Consider the following 18444-nt stretch of genomic DNA (forward strand, 5'->3'; position numbering starts at 1 on the left):
CCCTTCAACAGACTTCAGTAATTGATCATGCCCCGGTCGTTCAACAAACGTCATATATAGACCACGCCCCTGTCGTTCAACAGGCGTCTTACATAGACCACGCCCCCGTTGTTCAACAGGCGTCATATATCGATCACGTGCCTGCCGTTCAACAGTCGTCATACATAGATCACGCCCCGATTGTGTCGCATGCCAACCCAATTTTGTCTGCTCCTGCGCCTATAACTGAACACGTCGCCCCGGTCGCGCCGCTCCCGACCCCACACAACATCTACAACTCGATTCTGGATAGTGCGAATCTGATTGCGCCGTCGCACAATTTGAATCTGTTGTCTCTCCTGCAGCCAAGCCACGCTCCGTGGGTGTCGGTCTCGGGCGCGTCCTACGGCCACGGTGGCCACGTCCTTCACAGGTGGTCGGCTGGTCCCATCCCCTTGGACAGACACAGCCTCACCATCAGAACTCGACATTAAACGGACGATAAGCTGTCGTTAGATAAGCTGTACTATAACGACTTCTCCGTGTTTAAGTAACCTATTTGTTACTCACGGCCCTAGTGTGTTCTTGCATATGATATAATGCGTGCAAAAATACACATAGGTCTTTAGAAGTTAAGATGAATTTGTTGTGTATCCAGAGCAAATAAGTGTATATAATTTATTTTCTGATTGTGCCTGTAAATATACTATTCTAATGAAGACAATATTAACACATATTATCTTTCATTTAAAAATATCCCTTCTACCTAGAATAGCTAATTCGTCATCGTTTGAATTTTAAGAACTGAAAATACATTTATTATATTACTAAATACCCATTCCATATTTATAAGCTTGAAATTTTTTGCCGCCCGATACATCATAATCTTTTCCAAATAAGATATATACTTCAAAATAGACTTTGTCAATTTTCTTTTCTAATATCCCGTTTATTATGCAACTGGACAATATTTACCCCTGCTCTCAAACCCAGTACCACCGAGCTATTACGTAGTCGTGCAAAACTACTTCAATGAGACGATAAAACACTTCACTTGGCAGTAATATATGTACCCGCATACATAATAAATACAACACGTTGCATGAATTTATACCGAACCAACTGCATTCCTTGGATTTTTCAATTGCCACTTCAATTTTCGTAATTATACTGAAATGCAACAACAAATAATGTATTGCTTCGGGAAATATGCACGAAAATGGGCTTAATTACCTTATAACGTGTTTAGGAACAACATTCAAGTAAGTTTTGGTATTATATAATGAATTCATTGGATGTTGGTAATTGTTTCAATGAGGATTAAATTATTATATTTTTGATTATAATTGTCCAATTTTCCCCATATGAATGCAAATTAACAAATTACGTAATGATAATAATAATAATATGCTTAATCTGTACTAATAATATAAAGCTTAAGAGTGTGTTTGTTTGAACGCGCTAATGTCAAGAACGATTTCCGATTTGAAAAATTATTGCAGTGTTAGATAATCTATTAATTTTTTTTAAGATAGCATAATAATTTTCAAGTCAAGTTTTTAGTTTTCTTATATGTTATCCTTTACAATATTTTTTTTTACTAAAGACGATAAAAACTTTCCTCTTATGTCTAGAATATATTATATGTCCCTGCTCCAATTTATTTAGCATAAAAAAATTATTGAAGTGTAAAAACCGCCCTAGGTACATCTCATTCAATATCTCTTTAATTTCCAATTTGACAAATCGAATAGTAGACATGAAAATGTAACATACGTTATTGTAATTATAAATTTTTAGAACGTATAATTTAACCAAATATAGAATATAAATAAATTATGTTGCACTCACTGGATTGTTGTCTTCATCAACATCGTATTCTTCTCTCTGCACCATCATCAGTTTTCCGCTTGCATTTAAAACCTGCGCGTATCAGAAGTTTATGTTAGGTCATAATGATGTTATGTGTACGGCTTATTAATATAGAATAATAATAGCGTAACTTTCTTTCTAGAAAGAAAAAAGATTTACTGAAATGATTTTACATCTAAGAGTATTGTGGAAAACATGTCAATTGTGATACATGCTATATAGGTGCGTACGTACGCATACATCCACGTACGCATGTGCACCAGTTTACACACCTGTTCTTCTTAAGACCATGAAAATTATATGCTTATTAATGCAGGCGGCATTTCAGGATAATTTTTGTGTGTGTGTGTGTGTACTTGTAAGTGTGTGTGTTTTTGAGCGCCTGCGTGCATGCGCGTTAATATGGGTCCTGCATATGCACCAACTAGCCCGGGCGACCGTTTGTACGTTTATCGTGTCTGTGCGTACACAATCGTCGACTCGGCCATAAGCTTGGGTATCGCTATAAGAGCGAGTGGGGCGCGTCATGCAGCCAGCATGCATGTGCCATGCATGTGTATACGTGTGCAGCATACTAGCGAGTCGGGCGCGACCGGCGGCGCGGCGGCGCGGCGGCGCGGCGGCGCGGCGGCGCGGCGCCTCGTGCGCGTGTACGTGTACGTGCGTCGTGTGTGCGTGTGCGTGTGCGGCATACCAGCGAGTCGGGCGCGGAGAGCGGCGCGGCGCGGGGGGCGCGCGCGTGCGGCGGCGCGTCGTGCAGGCGGCACAGCGACGCGGACACCACGCACGCGGGGTGCGACAGCGCGGACACGTCCACCGCCTGCACGCAGCGCAGCTCGATGTTGCCGCCTGCGATACAAAACATACTGTTCACTCATTATCTGATCCAATGCGTTTTATTATATCGAGATTAGATTAGATTTGTAATAAAAAAAGTTTAGCAGCTTTATTTTAAAGGTAAAATAAAAATGTTATTTAGAACAATAAAGGTTAATATTCCCTGTCCGATTTTGTATGGTTTTTGAAATCAATTATAAATAACTATAAACCTAGTTTTTATTCTACTTCGCGCCTTAAATATTTAACGCGTGCCAGAGCGTTAACCTGACGCCACACTATGACGCTGAATTGTGTTGTATTACGCGCTTATTGGCTTTATTATCCGATAAAATGCGATACTGCGTTGTAGCTGTTTTTAACGGTATATTATCGCGTACGTTATACAGTTCAACGTCATAGCGCGGCGTCATATTAACATGCTCAGTACACGTTCTATCTGACAGAAATGTTATAAAAGCTAAACTCACTATTGTCCACACAATCCAGCTCATATATCGTGACCAGGGCGTCAGCGCCGAACACGACGAGCTGGTCCCCGAGCATGTCCAGCACGAACACCTGCGACTGCACGCGCACGATCTTCGCGAAGCGGTTGTCGAGCTTCGCGTCGCGCGCGTAGAAGCGCACCTCGTCGTGCCCGTCCAGGATGCTGTAGCACCCTGCAAGGTGATACGCAGATCTTATAAGCAAACTCAAACTCAAACATGTATTTATTCAATTAGACTCCTTAGAAAAGCACTTTTGAACCGTCATAAAATTTACCACCGGTTCGGAAAGCAGTTTCCATTGAGAAGAACCGGTAAGAAACTCTGTAAGAAAAGCAACTCTTTTCCAACTATGTCAATTTTACGTTTTAATACATAGTCACATACGTCATATGTACACATGGTTCCAAAAATCAAAAAATTCCAACAATGGTTCCAAAAAACTGTGCCATATAAAACATATCTTCGTCAAAATATACATGATAATAATAATAGTAAACAAAAAACGTACAAACGTGAATTTAAATCTTAACGACAAACATACGTAACAGTGTAATTATCGTTATTGTAGTCCGAATTTTCAAGTACAATTTTACAGAATAATCAACTTTTCGGATTCTGACAGAATCAACAGCGTCATTGGTCAGCACCATAATATCAAATAACAGAGTTGTTACCTTATATTTTATCATCTGTATTTTATGATAAATATTTTCTTATTTATTACTTTGTACGGTTCTGTGCTTTGGCATTATTGTTTATATGTGTTTTATTGGTAAAAAAATGTTTGATATATCCCTATCTGTTTAACTCCAGTAGCATAGCCCTAACTGCGGGTATCCACGCTTGTGTGGGTAGCCCTATAGCCGAGTGTCCACACTTGCGTGGGTAGCCCTACAACCCGGTGTCCACACTTGCATGGGTAGCCCTAGACCCGGGTGTCCACGCTTGCGCGGGCGCCGGTACCCACCCACGACGACGTAGCCGCGCCAGCAGAGCATGCCGCCGGTGACCACGAAGTCCTTCTCCTGCGCCTCGTTGCCGAACAGCTTCCAGCGGCGCGCGGCGCGGCTGTAGTGCGCGAGGCCGGTGCGCCCCGCCACGCATATCGTCTCGCCCGCCTCGTCTATCGCGCTGTACTGGACCGCGCAATCGTATTCATGTATTTCATTCACGCATACAGAAAGAATATTAAAGATTCGGTAAAATTATTGATTTAAATGTAATCTTTCATTATTTTATGTTGTAATTATATACTAGCTTGCCCCCCGCGGTTTCGGGCGCGTAGTAAGACAAAATATTAAATATACAGCTTTTCGTCCGCGTAGTCAAAGAAAAATTTACATAGTTATCGTTCTCATGGGAATTCCGGGATAAAACTTCATCTACATAAGTCTCAAACCTTGTAACAAATTTAATCGAAATCGGTTAAATGGTTTAGGCGCGAAGAGAGAGAGAGAGAGAGAGAGAGAGAGAGAGAGAGAGAGAGAGAGAGAGAGACAGAGAGAGAGAGAGAGAGACAGACAGACAGAGAGAGAGAGAGAGAGAGGCAGATGTACAGACAAACAGATAAATATACAGACATACAAACAAATAGACAGACAGACAGAGGTAATACAAGTAGGGATTATTAACTAACCCTCAATGGCCAATTACTAGCAATATACGTAGCCGGCAGCTGAATAACAATCCATTGCTTTCTGCACTCATTGTCGTCAACAAACTCCTTGTACTTCGCACTGTTTACGAACTCTTGGCGCGGGTTCACGGGCTGTTCCTGCCCATTCTCCTGATATGCGTCTGAAGATGAATCAATGATGGATATTTTTGTACGCCTCGTCAAGTTGTCCTCCAGGTTAACATACAATTTGTCGTCCGCTTGCAAATAGAGATGCCTCTGGTTGCTCTGTAAGATGAAATCAAATTTATATGTATTATCACCGCATAATTAAAGCAAAGTCTGTTCTGATCTGTATGTATGCTTAGATCTTAAAACTACACAACATGATTCAATAGGATGTATAAAAATATCTTTTAAACTACTCCGAACTTAACGCGTGCGAAGCCGCGGGCAAAAGACAGTAAAAAAATGAATGCAATATGCTATTTGGGTAATATATCATGATTAATTTTTAACATTTCATTGCACTTTAGTTACTCTTACACATTTATTAGAGTAGATACAAAACTTACCATACAAGGATTTACACTAAGTGGACTCTTTACAAAGTCCATTTGAATTAGACTGGACTTTGAGTCTTCTTCCATTTTCACCATCCACAATTGATATCCTTCTGTCGCCCATTCCTGTTTTAAATTAAATCAATGATTACTAGTATTCTCACCAATAAATATAATATGTAGTATAAAAAACAACATACTGCTTAATGATAGAAACAACTACTTACATACAATGAATATAAAGATGAAGCTAATAAGTGTGATAAAAGAAGCAAAATATTACTTGATCATTGTATAAAGATTTTCAATGAGCCAATATTCTTCCAACCCCAACTTAGCTTATTTTTAATTTTATAAATACTGTTATCTTATAATTTATCTTATAATTACCTATTAGTTATCTTAAAATTACTGAAGGAAACCAGAATCTATCTTATTTTACTTATTTCTCTCTTTGTACTCACCATGCTGGCCACAACTAGTGGATTGTGGCTAGCTAAGTCCTGGTTGAGACCATAGTCCCAGGCCAGGGAACACATCAGTAACGCACCAAATGTACTCCAAACTGAGAGACCACCTCGCTCCCAGCTCACGGCCACTGCTCGACCGTCGCCAGTCCATCTACAAATAAACAAAAATTGTCAATTAATTTTTACCTTTTATATATTAGTAAGGCAATTTCGCGACACTTTTGCAAGATGCTATGGAATCGCTATGTTTCAGGACAACTTTACAAACAAACCGGTTAATGTTAAGATATGAAAATACTAAGGCTAAAACATCATTACCTCATACATTTCACTGGCCCCGGATCGCCCGGAAAATCTTTAGAACTGAGTACCATAGTGTGAGATAATTCGAGACCACCTGTTACTTCGTCTATCGTAAATACATCCACTTGAGAACTGCAACAAATTTTTATTAAATAATCACACGAAGTACATAACAACACAATAAAATTCCTACTACATCCCTACCAACATACGAAAGTAGCTCTGTCTCATCCTTTCTTCTGCACGCCTAAACCACTGAACCGATTTCCATGAAATTGGTACAGAGATAGTTTTTGACACAAGAAAGGAGGAGGAGGATGAAAAGGAGAACATACAATAGTTTATATCCCGGAAAACCCACTAAAACAGGAACAAAGCAAAGAAAGCGCCAGGACACGAATCCTTCTTTGACTATGGGGGCGGTAAAGCTAGTATAATATGATATCACACGTACTTCTTCCTTCCAATTGCAATTAATCTAAATTTATGATTCACTCGCGCGCAAGTCGCATCGTCTATCCCTTGCGCCCATATTCCTTGTACTGCCTGAAAATGAGAATATCATTGTTATTGATGGAACACATCATCAACATGTTATATTTCAGCATGATCAACTGTACCTAGCCTGTTATTTTACTACTAGCCTATACATATATCTAGGTCAGTCCATTTGGAGAGCTGCAATTGGTCTATTTATGTAAGCAATATGAATAAACTTTATTTACTACATATATACATAAATTTTTGCAATAATAAAATAGGAGTTTCTAAATAGGTTTTTTGTCAAATAAACAGTTGACGAGATATACGCATTTGTTCGCCAAAAATATAATACTGCCCCTTCTTCAAAATTCAAAATCTGTGAAGTACAAAATATTGTAGTCTGCGCGACGCGGGCGGAAAGCTAGTAATTAAACAAATAATAACAGTATGGTGAATACAATAGAAATCTAGCTTAGAGCACTCTTACAATTAGCAGTTATATTTTAATTTCATGTTACAGAGGGACAACCATCCACCTTACCCTCAAATCTGTTTCCAACTTAATCTGGGATACGAAAAAAAAAGATCTATAAAATATCAAGTAATTCTGAATTAACAAATGAAACAACGGCAGTGATATTGCTAATAAAATAATTAGCAAAAATTACATGAACTTTTTACAATAGGAACTTTTGCTTATCAATAACATTTGAATGTAATGGATAATCCATTAGATTGAAGTGTTATAGATAAGTATTACATTGTGTGTAATTATATTATATCTTGTTTTCATATTGTTAATAATATTTGATGCTTATCTGTACTAATAGTATACCTTTATCAAAGCTGAAGAGTTTGTTTGCTTAAATGCTCTAATCTCTGACTCTACTTGCCAATTTGGGTGAAATTTGGTTGCATACATAGTTTCAGACCCGAGAAAGAACATAGCAAAGTTATATCCTGGAAATCCCATGGAAGCTATGCGAAAAAATACCAGGAAAGTCGTATCTATTTGCCGACTATGGGAGCGAAGGCGCGGTCGGAAAGCTAGTGATTAATTTATGAAATAAGATTAAACAATAATTTCATTTCAAGAAAATTATGTCGAAAGTCAACTTAAAAAAAACGATAAAGAAACGTGACGTAAAATAAAATTTGCTACAAATATTCTTGATGCTTATTTACTTACATTAGGATCGAATTTAAGATTTGGTGCTGTGAGATAAGCCGCTCTTCCATCATTTAAAGTAATACCAAACCCACATACCAACGGTGAATATTCTATATCATTCACATGTGTATTATCTTCTAATATTGGTTCAGCTGAAATAAAAATTCGAATTAAATATTAAAGTTAAATAAGCCGTTCTCATATTGTACAAATAAGTAAAATGATTTAAGTACCTAAAATGTCAAATTCAAAGATGTCAGAAGAGTTAGAAATAAAAATATAATATAAGATATCAGAAGAATAGTACAGTAATATTTACGTAGTAGATTACCAAAATTATACCTTTCGATACTTGTTGGTTTATTGAAAATGGTATCCTTCCTAAATCAAGGCAATAATCTCTATTCTGTGATCCATCCCATCTATACCGTAGGAGATGTGCTCGCGTCGTACACACGAGGATTTCAGTGCCCGATATGCAACACATTCGAGTGATCTGACCATCCCAGACTAGGATTTCTTTAAACTGTTAACACATTTGAAATTTTAAATTTTTATTCGATTATCGATTTTCTTTACGGACAAGTAGGTGATCAACCTTCTGTGTCCTGCCAGACCGAGACATTTTTTTTGTGCGTCCCCACTGGGAATTGAACCCAGGACGTCTCGGTTCTACGCTCACGTGTTAACCACTGTACCAAGGAGGCGGTCAACTGTGTATATAAAAGTAAATAAATTCACAGATGAAAACCAAAATTGTATTTGATCCATATCCAACAGAAATATGTACTAGTTTCTTATTTATGATAAGTCTTTACAGCGTCTGTTTAAAATATTGAAATAATTGTTTTTTGCTACTATTTATTCTTGCTAATGGAAATGGATGCTTTGGAATGGATGGACTAATTTTGATGGGACTACCATTGGCAAATAAGTGAAGTAATGAAGAATAACTTAGGTTAGATTTTTTCATTATCCTCATAGGAATATTGGGATTCAAAGGAAAATATTATATACACTTTTGAGACTGCAGGATGCAGCTCTTCAAAAAAAGGGTAAAGAGGTATAGTAATTATGAAGTAAGTAGTTACCAAGGTTATTTTTAGTGAGGGTATGACTTCTTTAATAAATAATTCAGCCGAATCTCTTCGTAAACTAGCAGTAGGAGGATCAAATTGCTGGTATGCAGGCTGGTCACTTTGTACCTCCACATTGTATAAAATTAAATGGCCTTCTGATGTCTGAAATTTAAGTTTGTATAGTTACTAGTGTTTTAATATATATGTACAATATACTATAATTTTAACAGTATGTATGTATCTTAAAATAAAGGAAATTGATTAAATAAATATAAACCAAGTTAATGAAACATTTATAAAACTTGTCATATCAACAACTCGGTCAACTTACTGAAATACATATCATAGACGAATCTGGTTTCCATTCCACACCCACATTAATACCAAGTCTTTGCAAAGACTCTGCATTGCGTTTGTGGTACACAATTGAGACACTAGGCTAAAATATAAAAATACTTGTTTGAAATTGCGACGAAATACATTAAGAGATGAGACTAGCGTACATTTTGTGTGCAGAAAACTGAAATAAGTAGATGAGATAAGTAATAAGAGAGTAGTAGAGAATAAAATACCTTACCTTACAGAACCACACTACAAAAGATTCGTCACTTAGAGAGGCAAAAAGTATTTTATCCCTATTAGATACGATTTGTTTAAACGCCTGAGAATCTGTAGCCAGATTTCTCAAAACTTTCGGCCATCCTATAGGAAAATACATTTTGACATCACAATTATTTACTTAAAAACTCAAAACATGAAATGGTTTTCTTTTATATAAAAACGACACGGTGTATCATTTCTTGCTGCTCCCCATGCTTTAAAACTCTGTTTTGTTGCCCACTTAACAAATTTATATTGAGTATTGCTTTATTATTTCAGTTTGTTTTTATGTATTTGTATTTCTATGTTAATTAATATCTAATTTGTAAGTACTGACGATTCTAATGTTTATTTGACAAAATGTGACAACTGTGAACTGTATCATAGAATGTCATCAGACATTTGACCAACAGTTGACAATTGACATTTGTACACAGTCACATAAAACTTCGTTCAAAGTTCAGACAGAGGCGAATCAAATCCCGCGTGGGCCGTGGGTTCCCTCGTATACACATTGGTTCAAATAGGCACACAGGCAGCAAAATTTACGTGGAATATTCAGATCTTTGGGAATGAAAATAATTAAAATATATGAATAGAATGTAATTACAATTACAATTATTATTCTGTATTAAAATTCATATTTGTATAAAAATTTATGCATATATGATGTCTTTGTTTATGTTTTGTTTGAACCATGTTTGATTTATTAAAAAAAAAACATGACAAGCAACGCAACCCGAGATAAGCAGATCTCTGTAGCTATTTTTTATCTTAATAATATAATATTATGATACACACAATTCATTCGATAAATGTAAAAAAATATTTAATTCTTTTATAACGTACACCTTTTCTATATCTTTTTATCTATCAAGGCTATAGCTATAAATCAATGCCGATACTATTACCGTAGTAGTTAACGTTTTGAAATAAATATCTGTAGTAATATCTATCAAAAATATGGCAATAAAAACATACAATGGCCAATGTTTTACCTTATGTCAACATTTAGATTCGCGTTCGGTATATTGTTATTAATTCAATTCTATGAAAGAAAGTTTGTTAAATATTTTTATTTTGAGATTAAATACTTTATCAAGTCAATGTTCTCATTGTGTTGTAATAAACATTTAAAACAATGGTTTTGTGTGTCAAATAAACATTTACAAATCCAAAATGTCTGCAGAAATTGAATTGGCTGATACTTTATGTACAACAGAAGACGCATTTGAAAGCTTTCAGGCAAAAGTTTCTCACGAAGAAGAAGAGTATGTAACACTGTCTGACTTAGTATCCCCGTCCGACAAAACACATGCGAAGGTAGATGAGGTGACTGTCGAATCTATTGGCGATGAAAATGGACCCTGTGAGTCCAACTTGGAGAAGATTATAGAAACAGCTAAAGACTATTCAAATGAAGTCATTGACAATCATTTTAAACATAGTCTAAGTAATGAATCAACTGAGCATAATATTTTAATTGAGACAAATAGTGACATTACTGATTCTTTTAACAACAGTATTGATAAAAACAAAAGCCGAGCAGGCAATAAAATCCAAACGTCTGCACAAACAGAAACAGTGCCCCAAAAACGGAAACGTGGTAGACCCAAAAAGTGTATTGAAACAAGTGTAAAAGATGTTTCTTTGGATAGTACTCCTTTGAAAACTAGGACAGGTAGGAGAAACATTACAGAGACCAAAACCAATTCCACAATAAATTTTAATAGCATAGAAAATGTGGACAATGTTCAAATAGTTTCTTCCACTATAAATGATTCAGTCCTTAATGACACCAAACGAAAAAGAAGAAGACCAATTAAATATGCAAATGAACTAGTTGAACCAGAAAGTATATCAAGCATCCCAGTAGAAAGGGATGAATCATCAATAAATACCTCTAAAGGTAAGCTTAAGGGTGTGATGAAGAAAAAGGCAAAAGGTAATAATATAAAATCTAAAAAAAATGATTCAGAAGCCATAATTAAAACTTTAGAGAGTACAGTTGATTCCAGAGATAATATTGTTGATGATGGTATTAAGATGAATTTGACTGAATGTAAACTACAGAATGATGCAATAGACTCTAGTTCTCTTTTGGTGGAAATGAAAAAGGATAATTACCTTGATGAAACAGATGATATCTGCTTAAGTCGACTTAAATCTATATGTGAAATAAATCCAATCAATGATACAAACATGATTGAGAGAGAAATCAATGACAAAGAGCATGATCTGACACCTAGAGAACAGGAAACTGAAATAAAAAAAAGGACACCAAAAAAAGCTATTATGAATGATATTGAATGTAGTACTGTAAACAATGATATAAGTAAACCTGCAATGGATATAGATAATATTAAAGTGCAGGTTGACACTAGACAAAATGAGACACAAAATCTTGAATTAGAAGCCCTAGACCCTACTAAACGTCCAGTACGCAGACGAGCTAAGCAAGTTTTCAAGTATGATGAAGAATCTGATGAAGACCCTTTTGCCAATGTTGAGCTGTCTGATGATGAACCTCATAGAAGGAAAAAGGGAAAATATAATTCTGATGATGAATATGTACCAGGAAAGAAATATGTTTCCTCAGGATCATCATTAGATTCTGACATGGAAAGAAATGAATATGATGATGATAAGAAACAGAAGAAATGGAGATTTAAAAAGCTTGATAAAAGTAATAAAAACAAAAGTCCTAAAAAAAGGATTAACAAGAGTGGATCTTCCCATGGAAGGTCGAACAACTCCAAAACTGAATCTGAAATTCTGGATGTTGATGTAGAAGATAGTTTAGAAAGCTCTGTATTAATTAAAGAAACATCAAATAGCTGGGAAACATCTTCTAACATAACAGACTATCTTGCAAAGAAAATTCAAGGAACTGATATAAAGATTATGAAGGCCAAACCATCGGAAGGTCCAATAACAAAATTTGAAATACCAGTTTTGAATCAAAATGAACCTAAAAAGACAAAAGAAAGTGATACACAAACAAAGTCCATAGTAAACATATCCAAAACTACACAAACTGATTCGCATCAAGCCTTGCCGATGAAGAAACAAGTGAGTCTGTCTTTGGATCAAACAGAAAGGGCATGTGAATTTTTGAGGAACATTGTTGAAACAACGGCTGAATTAGGTGAGCTTATGACACAAAAATCCCGTGATTTTATTGAAAAGAAAATTAATACCACAAATGTCACCGATACATTTAAAATGGACTACTGTGTTAAAAAATCATTTCTCTTGTTTAAACTTGCCAAGCACAATTTAATGCAAATGGAACAAGATTTGGAAACCAAATATGAGGAATTTTTACAGTCAAATAATCTACTGCAATATAGGGAACAACAAAAAGTCATCACACCGCAACAGGAAGCCAAAGAAGATAGTGATTGTGAAATTGTGGAAGAAATAACTCCTGTTAAACCACATACAAAATCAAAATTTAATCCCAAAACTGTATTCCTTAACAAGGAGCTGTCCATTAAAATTGCAAAAACTGCCAAACCATCCCCCAAGTCAACAGAAAACCATAATATAAAAGGCAGACATACTGTTTGGATTAATGAATCTGTGATGGTAAAAAAAGTACAACCTACACAGTCTTTTTTAGCCCAGGACAGCCGAAATAAAAAACCGCCTGATTTTATTACTTTAGAAATGGTAAAAAACTTTTTTGACAATTACTATAGGCAAAAAGAAGTGTTGTCTATATGTCGTCGTTATACATCATTGGAATGGATATCCATTAACAAAAGTTATGTTTGCAATTATTTTGTAAAGGATGCTTCTGATCTTGAAAATGATATAAGTGACGAAATATTTACTCTGACTGCAAGTAATGTAGGAACTACAAGTAGTGATTTCGCTGTAAAAATCAAAGCTTCACCTAGTAATATATCTCCAAAACGTTTGTTGACTTTATGTACAGAGTCGATTCAAAAGCATTTGAATATTTTAAAAAAAGATGTTAAATCAAAGATAGTTTATAATGAAGAAGAAAATACTCTAGTAAATCAACATATTGATGTGTGTCATAAAACTTTATATGTACAGAATGACACAAATGATAATATAGATTTAATAAGGACCATAACACCTAAAAGATGTATTAAATCTCTTAAAACAATATGTATTTTAAAAATAAACATATTTCTGAATAAGGAACATTTAGAAACTCAATCTGTAACCAGCATTACAAAAACATCACATAAATCTGAACATAAAGATAATAAGGATCAGGTTTTTCAAGTCCCTTCTTTGTCTTTGTCATGCTTTAAAATTATACAAGGATGTTTTTCACCATTATTGGAAGAAATTCCCTTATACTCTGTAAATTCTTTAAGCTCACTTGCAATAAAGACAATCAATGCACAGATGACCCAAAAATCATTTTGTGACTGTGAATATTTTTTACCACTTGTGAAAGAAATTCCCTTATACTCTGTAAATTCTTTAAGCTCACTTGCATTAAAGACAATGAATGCACAGATGATCAAAAAATCATTGAATGACTCTAAAAATTATGAAACCAAAAATAATTTACAAAGCGATACAGGAGATACCTTGGCTTTAAAAATAAATTATATAAGTTCTATAACAGAAGAAGATTTTTCTACTCTCCAAGTTCCCCAGATTGATTCTGCTCAGTCTATCCATAGTTATAATGAAGATGATGATGATAGTATAAATAATGAAGAAGACACATATTTTAATAATGACGACAACTTGCTATTTGCTAATGAAGATGACACATACAGGGAAGACTTTAATTCAGATGGAGACTTAATACAACAGCTAGGCACTGAAGACTCTAATTGGGTTTCTTTAGTTCAAATGCAGGAATTACGTTCTTGTGTTCCATCCATAGTTAATAGTAATCAGGATTTTTCTGAGACAGATAACCAAATTGTTTCTTCAGAACAAAGTACAATTTCAAAAATAAAAATCGAGCCTGAGGAACCTGAGTCTGATATAAATGTAATGAATATAAAAGCAGAGCCACAAGAAGAAGAGGAGATGCCGCTTCCAACAGCGCATGTCATGACTAAGGAAGAGCATATAGAAGAAATTACTCGAGTTATTGATGAACCTCGACCGAAATTATCAAGACAAAATAGTAAGTCATACAGTGAAGATTTGTTTGAGTCTTTTGTTAGTTCGAATAAAATAATAAAAGACATATCTACAACATATATGATGAACAATGATGAAATTTACAGTCAAAGCTCACAGCGTATTAGACGTCAATATGAACCTGATTCTGATGGTGAGATAACTACTTTTAACGATGATATGGGCTTGCTTGTTCCACAAAGCATCGAAGTTGTAAAAGATCAGTTAATGGAAAATAGCTCAGATGAAAGTAGTAACAGAAAACAAGTTAAAAAGAAAAGTGCGAAACCCTTGAAATTGAAAAAGAATCCTAAAGAGCTTGTTAAAGATAGACCCCCTGTGGTTGGAAATGATATTACTGTTCGAACAAGAAAAATGAAAGAAAAAATACGACAACTGGAGAGGAAAAATGATTCTTCGGATTCAGAAACAGAAGAAATTCCACTTCAAGCAAGGCGTGTAAAACATCAAGTATGTGAGAAATCAAAAGTTACTGAGGAGAAAGTTCAAGAAAAAACTAAGATTCCAGTACAATGCAGTGAAGTAGACTCAACTGAACATATTTCTTCCGAGATTGTTAATCAGTCAAGTAGTGTTAACACAAGGAATCCAAAGAAACTCAGAATATGCACTACTCAAGGAATATCTCGAAATCAATCAAATGAACAATTATGTCCAGATGTGAATCTGAATGTTCCATCTGAACTATTAGAATGTGAACCAGATATAGCTGTTGAAGATGAACCAATTAAAAACATAACTTATAAAGATACTATAGATAAAAGTACCGAAAACGATGTAGTAAAAATTTGTGATAAAAATAGTGAAGCAGAGTATATTGATAGATATGGATGGAAATGTTACTGTATAAATCCCAGTGATCCTAAGATATATGAAAATTCGACAGTAGTTTTAGAAAAACTTCCCGAATCCTTTGTAGATACTTATTTAAGATTTCAAGACATGGAGGATGATAGTGATGATGATAATGATGATGCGGAAGTAAACAGGTAAGATATGTTACGTTTACGAAATAAATAATTATAACTCATAGATCTTGTTAAACCTTTTTTACATATTATATTTTGTTTTCATATTCAGAAATTGTTCGGCTCTGGGAATGAGAACGAAACTGTATGAGACTTTATTAATATTAAATTATTTACAGGTTAATAAATTTGGCTTCTTTGACCAGACCTTCCGCAAAAGATAGAACTCGTGTGAAAAACCACGACAGAAATCTTAGTAATAAACTTCCTAAATTAGGAGAGGATAATGCATCAAGTTCAGAAAATATGAATGACGATGAGCACTGTGCAGAACTAACACCATCTGAAGATGAAGATGATGGCCATGACTATAATGATATACCTCAAGTAAGTATGAATTTTTATGATTACCTCTACTGCAAACAGCGTGCGTATATTCGATAGTTTCTTATTTCTCTCAATTACATTAGAATTCCAAATTTGCAACAACCTGTTCCACATTCTATAATTAACTAGCTGTTGCCCGTTTGCATGGTCAAAATAAATTTTCGTGGTCAAAATTTTATCCCCTATTTTATCTTTTAAAGGGGTAGAATTATCAAAATACCTTCTTAGTTGCTTTCATCATAGTGGATATCTCCAAGCCAAATTTCAGTCCAATCAGTGTAGTACTTTGGGCTATTTGTTGATATATAAACCAAATATGGAATATATGGCATGGAAAGTACCAGCTGTTAAATAAAAAAGAATTACACACAATCGGTCCACCCAGCCAAAGTTAATTAACAGTTTAAACTTTACCTAACAACGATGTTCGAAAACCAATCATTGTTCTAATTATTAAATTAATTAAAAAAAAGTAGGGCTAGTGGAATAAATGATTTTATTTTAAAAACATTTTCAGTCAGCCCCCCGAAATGCTGAAAATTGCATGGCAAAGAATATACTAATGGATGATAATGAGAGTGATTCAGAACAAACCAACAAATTCGATGAGAATATTAATATTAAACAAGAGCCTGGTACTAACGTCGCTCCTACAGTCAAAGTGACACCAGGTCCTAAGTCAAAAGCTAAAGATGCTAAACCAATCAATGAAGATCCTGTTATGCTCACTGCTAATATTATGATGAATTCAGAACTGACATTACTTCACACCCCAGTTGTAATGAAAGAAGAAACCACCCCTGACATTGAAGATCTGCAAAAACCTATAAAGATGGCCACTGTGAGTGTGTATAGTGCTTTATTATACAATTAAAGAATAATCAAGCTTATTTTATTATTGTTTTTCACAAATTTCCTACATCTTTACAGAGGGGCGCAAAAAAGCAAAAACTTAACAAACACAAAACGGATTTGTCAAGAAAAGATGAATCGTCATCAGAAGAAGAGAAGCAATGGGTCTATACTAAAGAAAAACTACTTAAACGAATCGAAAAGAAACATGAAACTGCTATGTACATATACTTTATTACTTTGAATTGTTAATTTTGATTGATAAATAAATTCATGCAGAAATTTATAAAATTATTGTTTGGTTATTATTTTTAATTGTCATTTATAGTTACTGCGTTTTCCAGCGTTGATGAAGTGAAGGGTGCTAAAAGAGTTAGTGAGTTTATTGAAAAACGAGGGGAGGCATCGGAACATCAAACGTCAAAGTCTAGAACAAACCGAGGAAGGGGGAGATCAAAGAAGAAAATGCTTGAACGACGAAAGCAAATGAAGTGGGTTTTTTTCGATTGTTCTTTTAGGAAACAAAATATATAGATTTTTTTCAAATTGTAATGTATTGAATTTAAAACATACATAGAAACCATTCGTTTGTGTTTTCTTGTGGAACAGCATTTGTTCCGACCTTTTCCTATATTAATAGTTTCCTAAACAAACTCTTGCTATGAACTATCTATTACAACATAAAAAAAGGATCTCGTATCTCATAACATTGAAACAGTAAAAAATTCCATTTTGATTTTTTACCATCTGCATTATGCATACAATACTTGTTTCAAAAACTATTGACTATATGATTTTTTTTCTATATATTTCTTTGTATTAAAAATACTTTTTCCGATTATTTTCAGTGTGCTAGCTAAGGAGCTTTTCGGAGAACAACTGTCCTCAAGAAAGTGTTCCCAAAACTATGGCAAGGGTCGTCGTAATATCAGAAAGGTACTATAAATAAAAATAAGCATCTTTTGATTTTGCTGCAAATATAAATGATAAAGTACGATTGTAAATTTTATTTGTTTTTTAGGTTCTTAATAAGCAATCGCTTAACCACGCAACCGTTATTGCGAATAAGGAAGAGTTTGAGAGAAAACGAAGACTGAATAACAGGCAGGCTCAATTGGTAAATATTAAAACTTATTTTTAACACGCTTTTATTAGCTTCACTTGTATGTTTGTATGTATGTATGTATGTAACTCACACCCGTTTTTCTCCCACTTCCCGCGAACCGATTTCATTCAAACTTTGTACACTTATTAAGAACTGGTGCCAATAGAGTAATATAGTAAGTTTATCCCATTATCCTGATCAGGAGCGCCAGGATTTAACAATTTCCTTACGTATCCTCTACGTAAGGGCTAACAGCTTATGACTGTTATAACATTCTGTTACTGTTAGTTCGTTCGTTAGCCGAGCGGGCTAAGGCGCCAGTCTTAGTTGACGTACAACGACAGGCTCCGTGGACGTAGGTTCAAATCTCGTCTATGACGAAAAAAAAAAAAATTTTTTTCTATTTTATGTTTCTTACATAAACCGGATGTTATTTTTTCTAATAAAATTCCGGGCAGTAAATGTGTAGGTTGGCCGTTTCCTCAGGTACCCTTTCCGCAGTAAAACCGTAATTCCCATGT

General features: G+C 34.9%; 2 protein-coding genes and 1 long non-coding RNA gene across 3 annotated transcripts in view; 2 read left to right on the forward strand and 1 right to left on the reverse strand.

The window, feature by feature from the left end:
- Positions 1-9803, reverse strand: part of LOC119831615 (guanine nucleotide exchange factor subunit Rich) — a 35181-nt gene extending 25378 nt beyond the window's left edge. Inside the window, exons 1-14 of the mRNA XM_038355042.1 lie at positions 9441-9803; positions 9195-9302; positions 8876-9025; positions 8127-8310; positions 7803-7936; positions 6585-6676; positions 6146-6262; positions 5822-5978; positions 5370-5483; positions 4816-5082; positions 4147-4315; positions 3159-3350; positions 2546-2700; positions 1831-1902 (exon numbers count right to left, since the gene is read on the reverse strand). Of these exons, the coding sequence (XP_038210970.1) occupies positions 1831-1902; positions 2546-2700; positions 3159-3350; positions 4147-4315; positions 4816-5082; positions 5370-5483; positions 5822-5978; positions 6146-6262; positions 6585-6676; positions 7803-7936; positions 8127-8310; positions 8876-9025; positions 9195-9302; positions 9441-9581 (2052 nt within the window). The 5' untranslated portion in view covers positions 9582-9803. The remainder of the gene's footprint in view (positions 1-1830; positions 1903-2545; positions 2701-3158; positions 3351-4146; positions 4316-4815; positions 5083-5369; positions 5484-5821; positions 5979-6145; positions 6263-6584; positions 6677-7802; positions 7937-8126; positions 8311-8875; positions 9026-9194; positions 9303-9440) is intronic.
- LOC119831619 lies at positions 7-4114 on the forward strand. The gene is made up of 3 exons (XR_005287896.1): positions 7-1241; positions 3178-3357; positions 3996-4114. It is a non-coding gene; the product is annotated as an uncharacterized LOC119831619 (long non-coding RNA).
- A 629-nt stretch (positions 9804-10432) lies between the features above and the next one.
- The window catches only part of LOC119831936, a 21622-nt gene continuing 13610 nt past the window's right edge, over positions 10433-18444 (forward strand). The window contains exons 1-7 of the mRNA XM_038355506.1: positions 10433-15600; positions 15759-15966; positions 16484-16807; positions 16897-17039; positions 17163-17309; positions 17667-17754; positions 17840-17935. Coding sequence (XP_038211434.1) covers positions 10643-15600; positions 15759-15966; positions 16484-16807; positions 16897-17039; positions 17163-17309; positions 17667-17754; positions 17840-17935 — 5964 coding nt within the window. The 5' untranslated portion in view covers positions 10433-10642. The remainder of the gene's footprint in view (positions 15601-15758; positions 15967-16483; positions 16808-16896; positions 17040-17162; positions 17310-17666; positions 17755-17839; positions 17936-18444) is intronic.

Source organism: Zerene cesonia, chromosome 14 (assembly GCF_012273895.1).
Source record: "Zerene cesonia ecotype Mississippi chromosome 14, Zerene_cesonia_1.1, whole genome shotgun sequence".
Classification (NCBI taxonomy): domain Eukaryota; kingdom Metazoa; phylum Arthropoda; class Insecta; order Lepidoptera; family Pieridae; genus Zerene; species Zerene cesonia.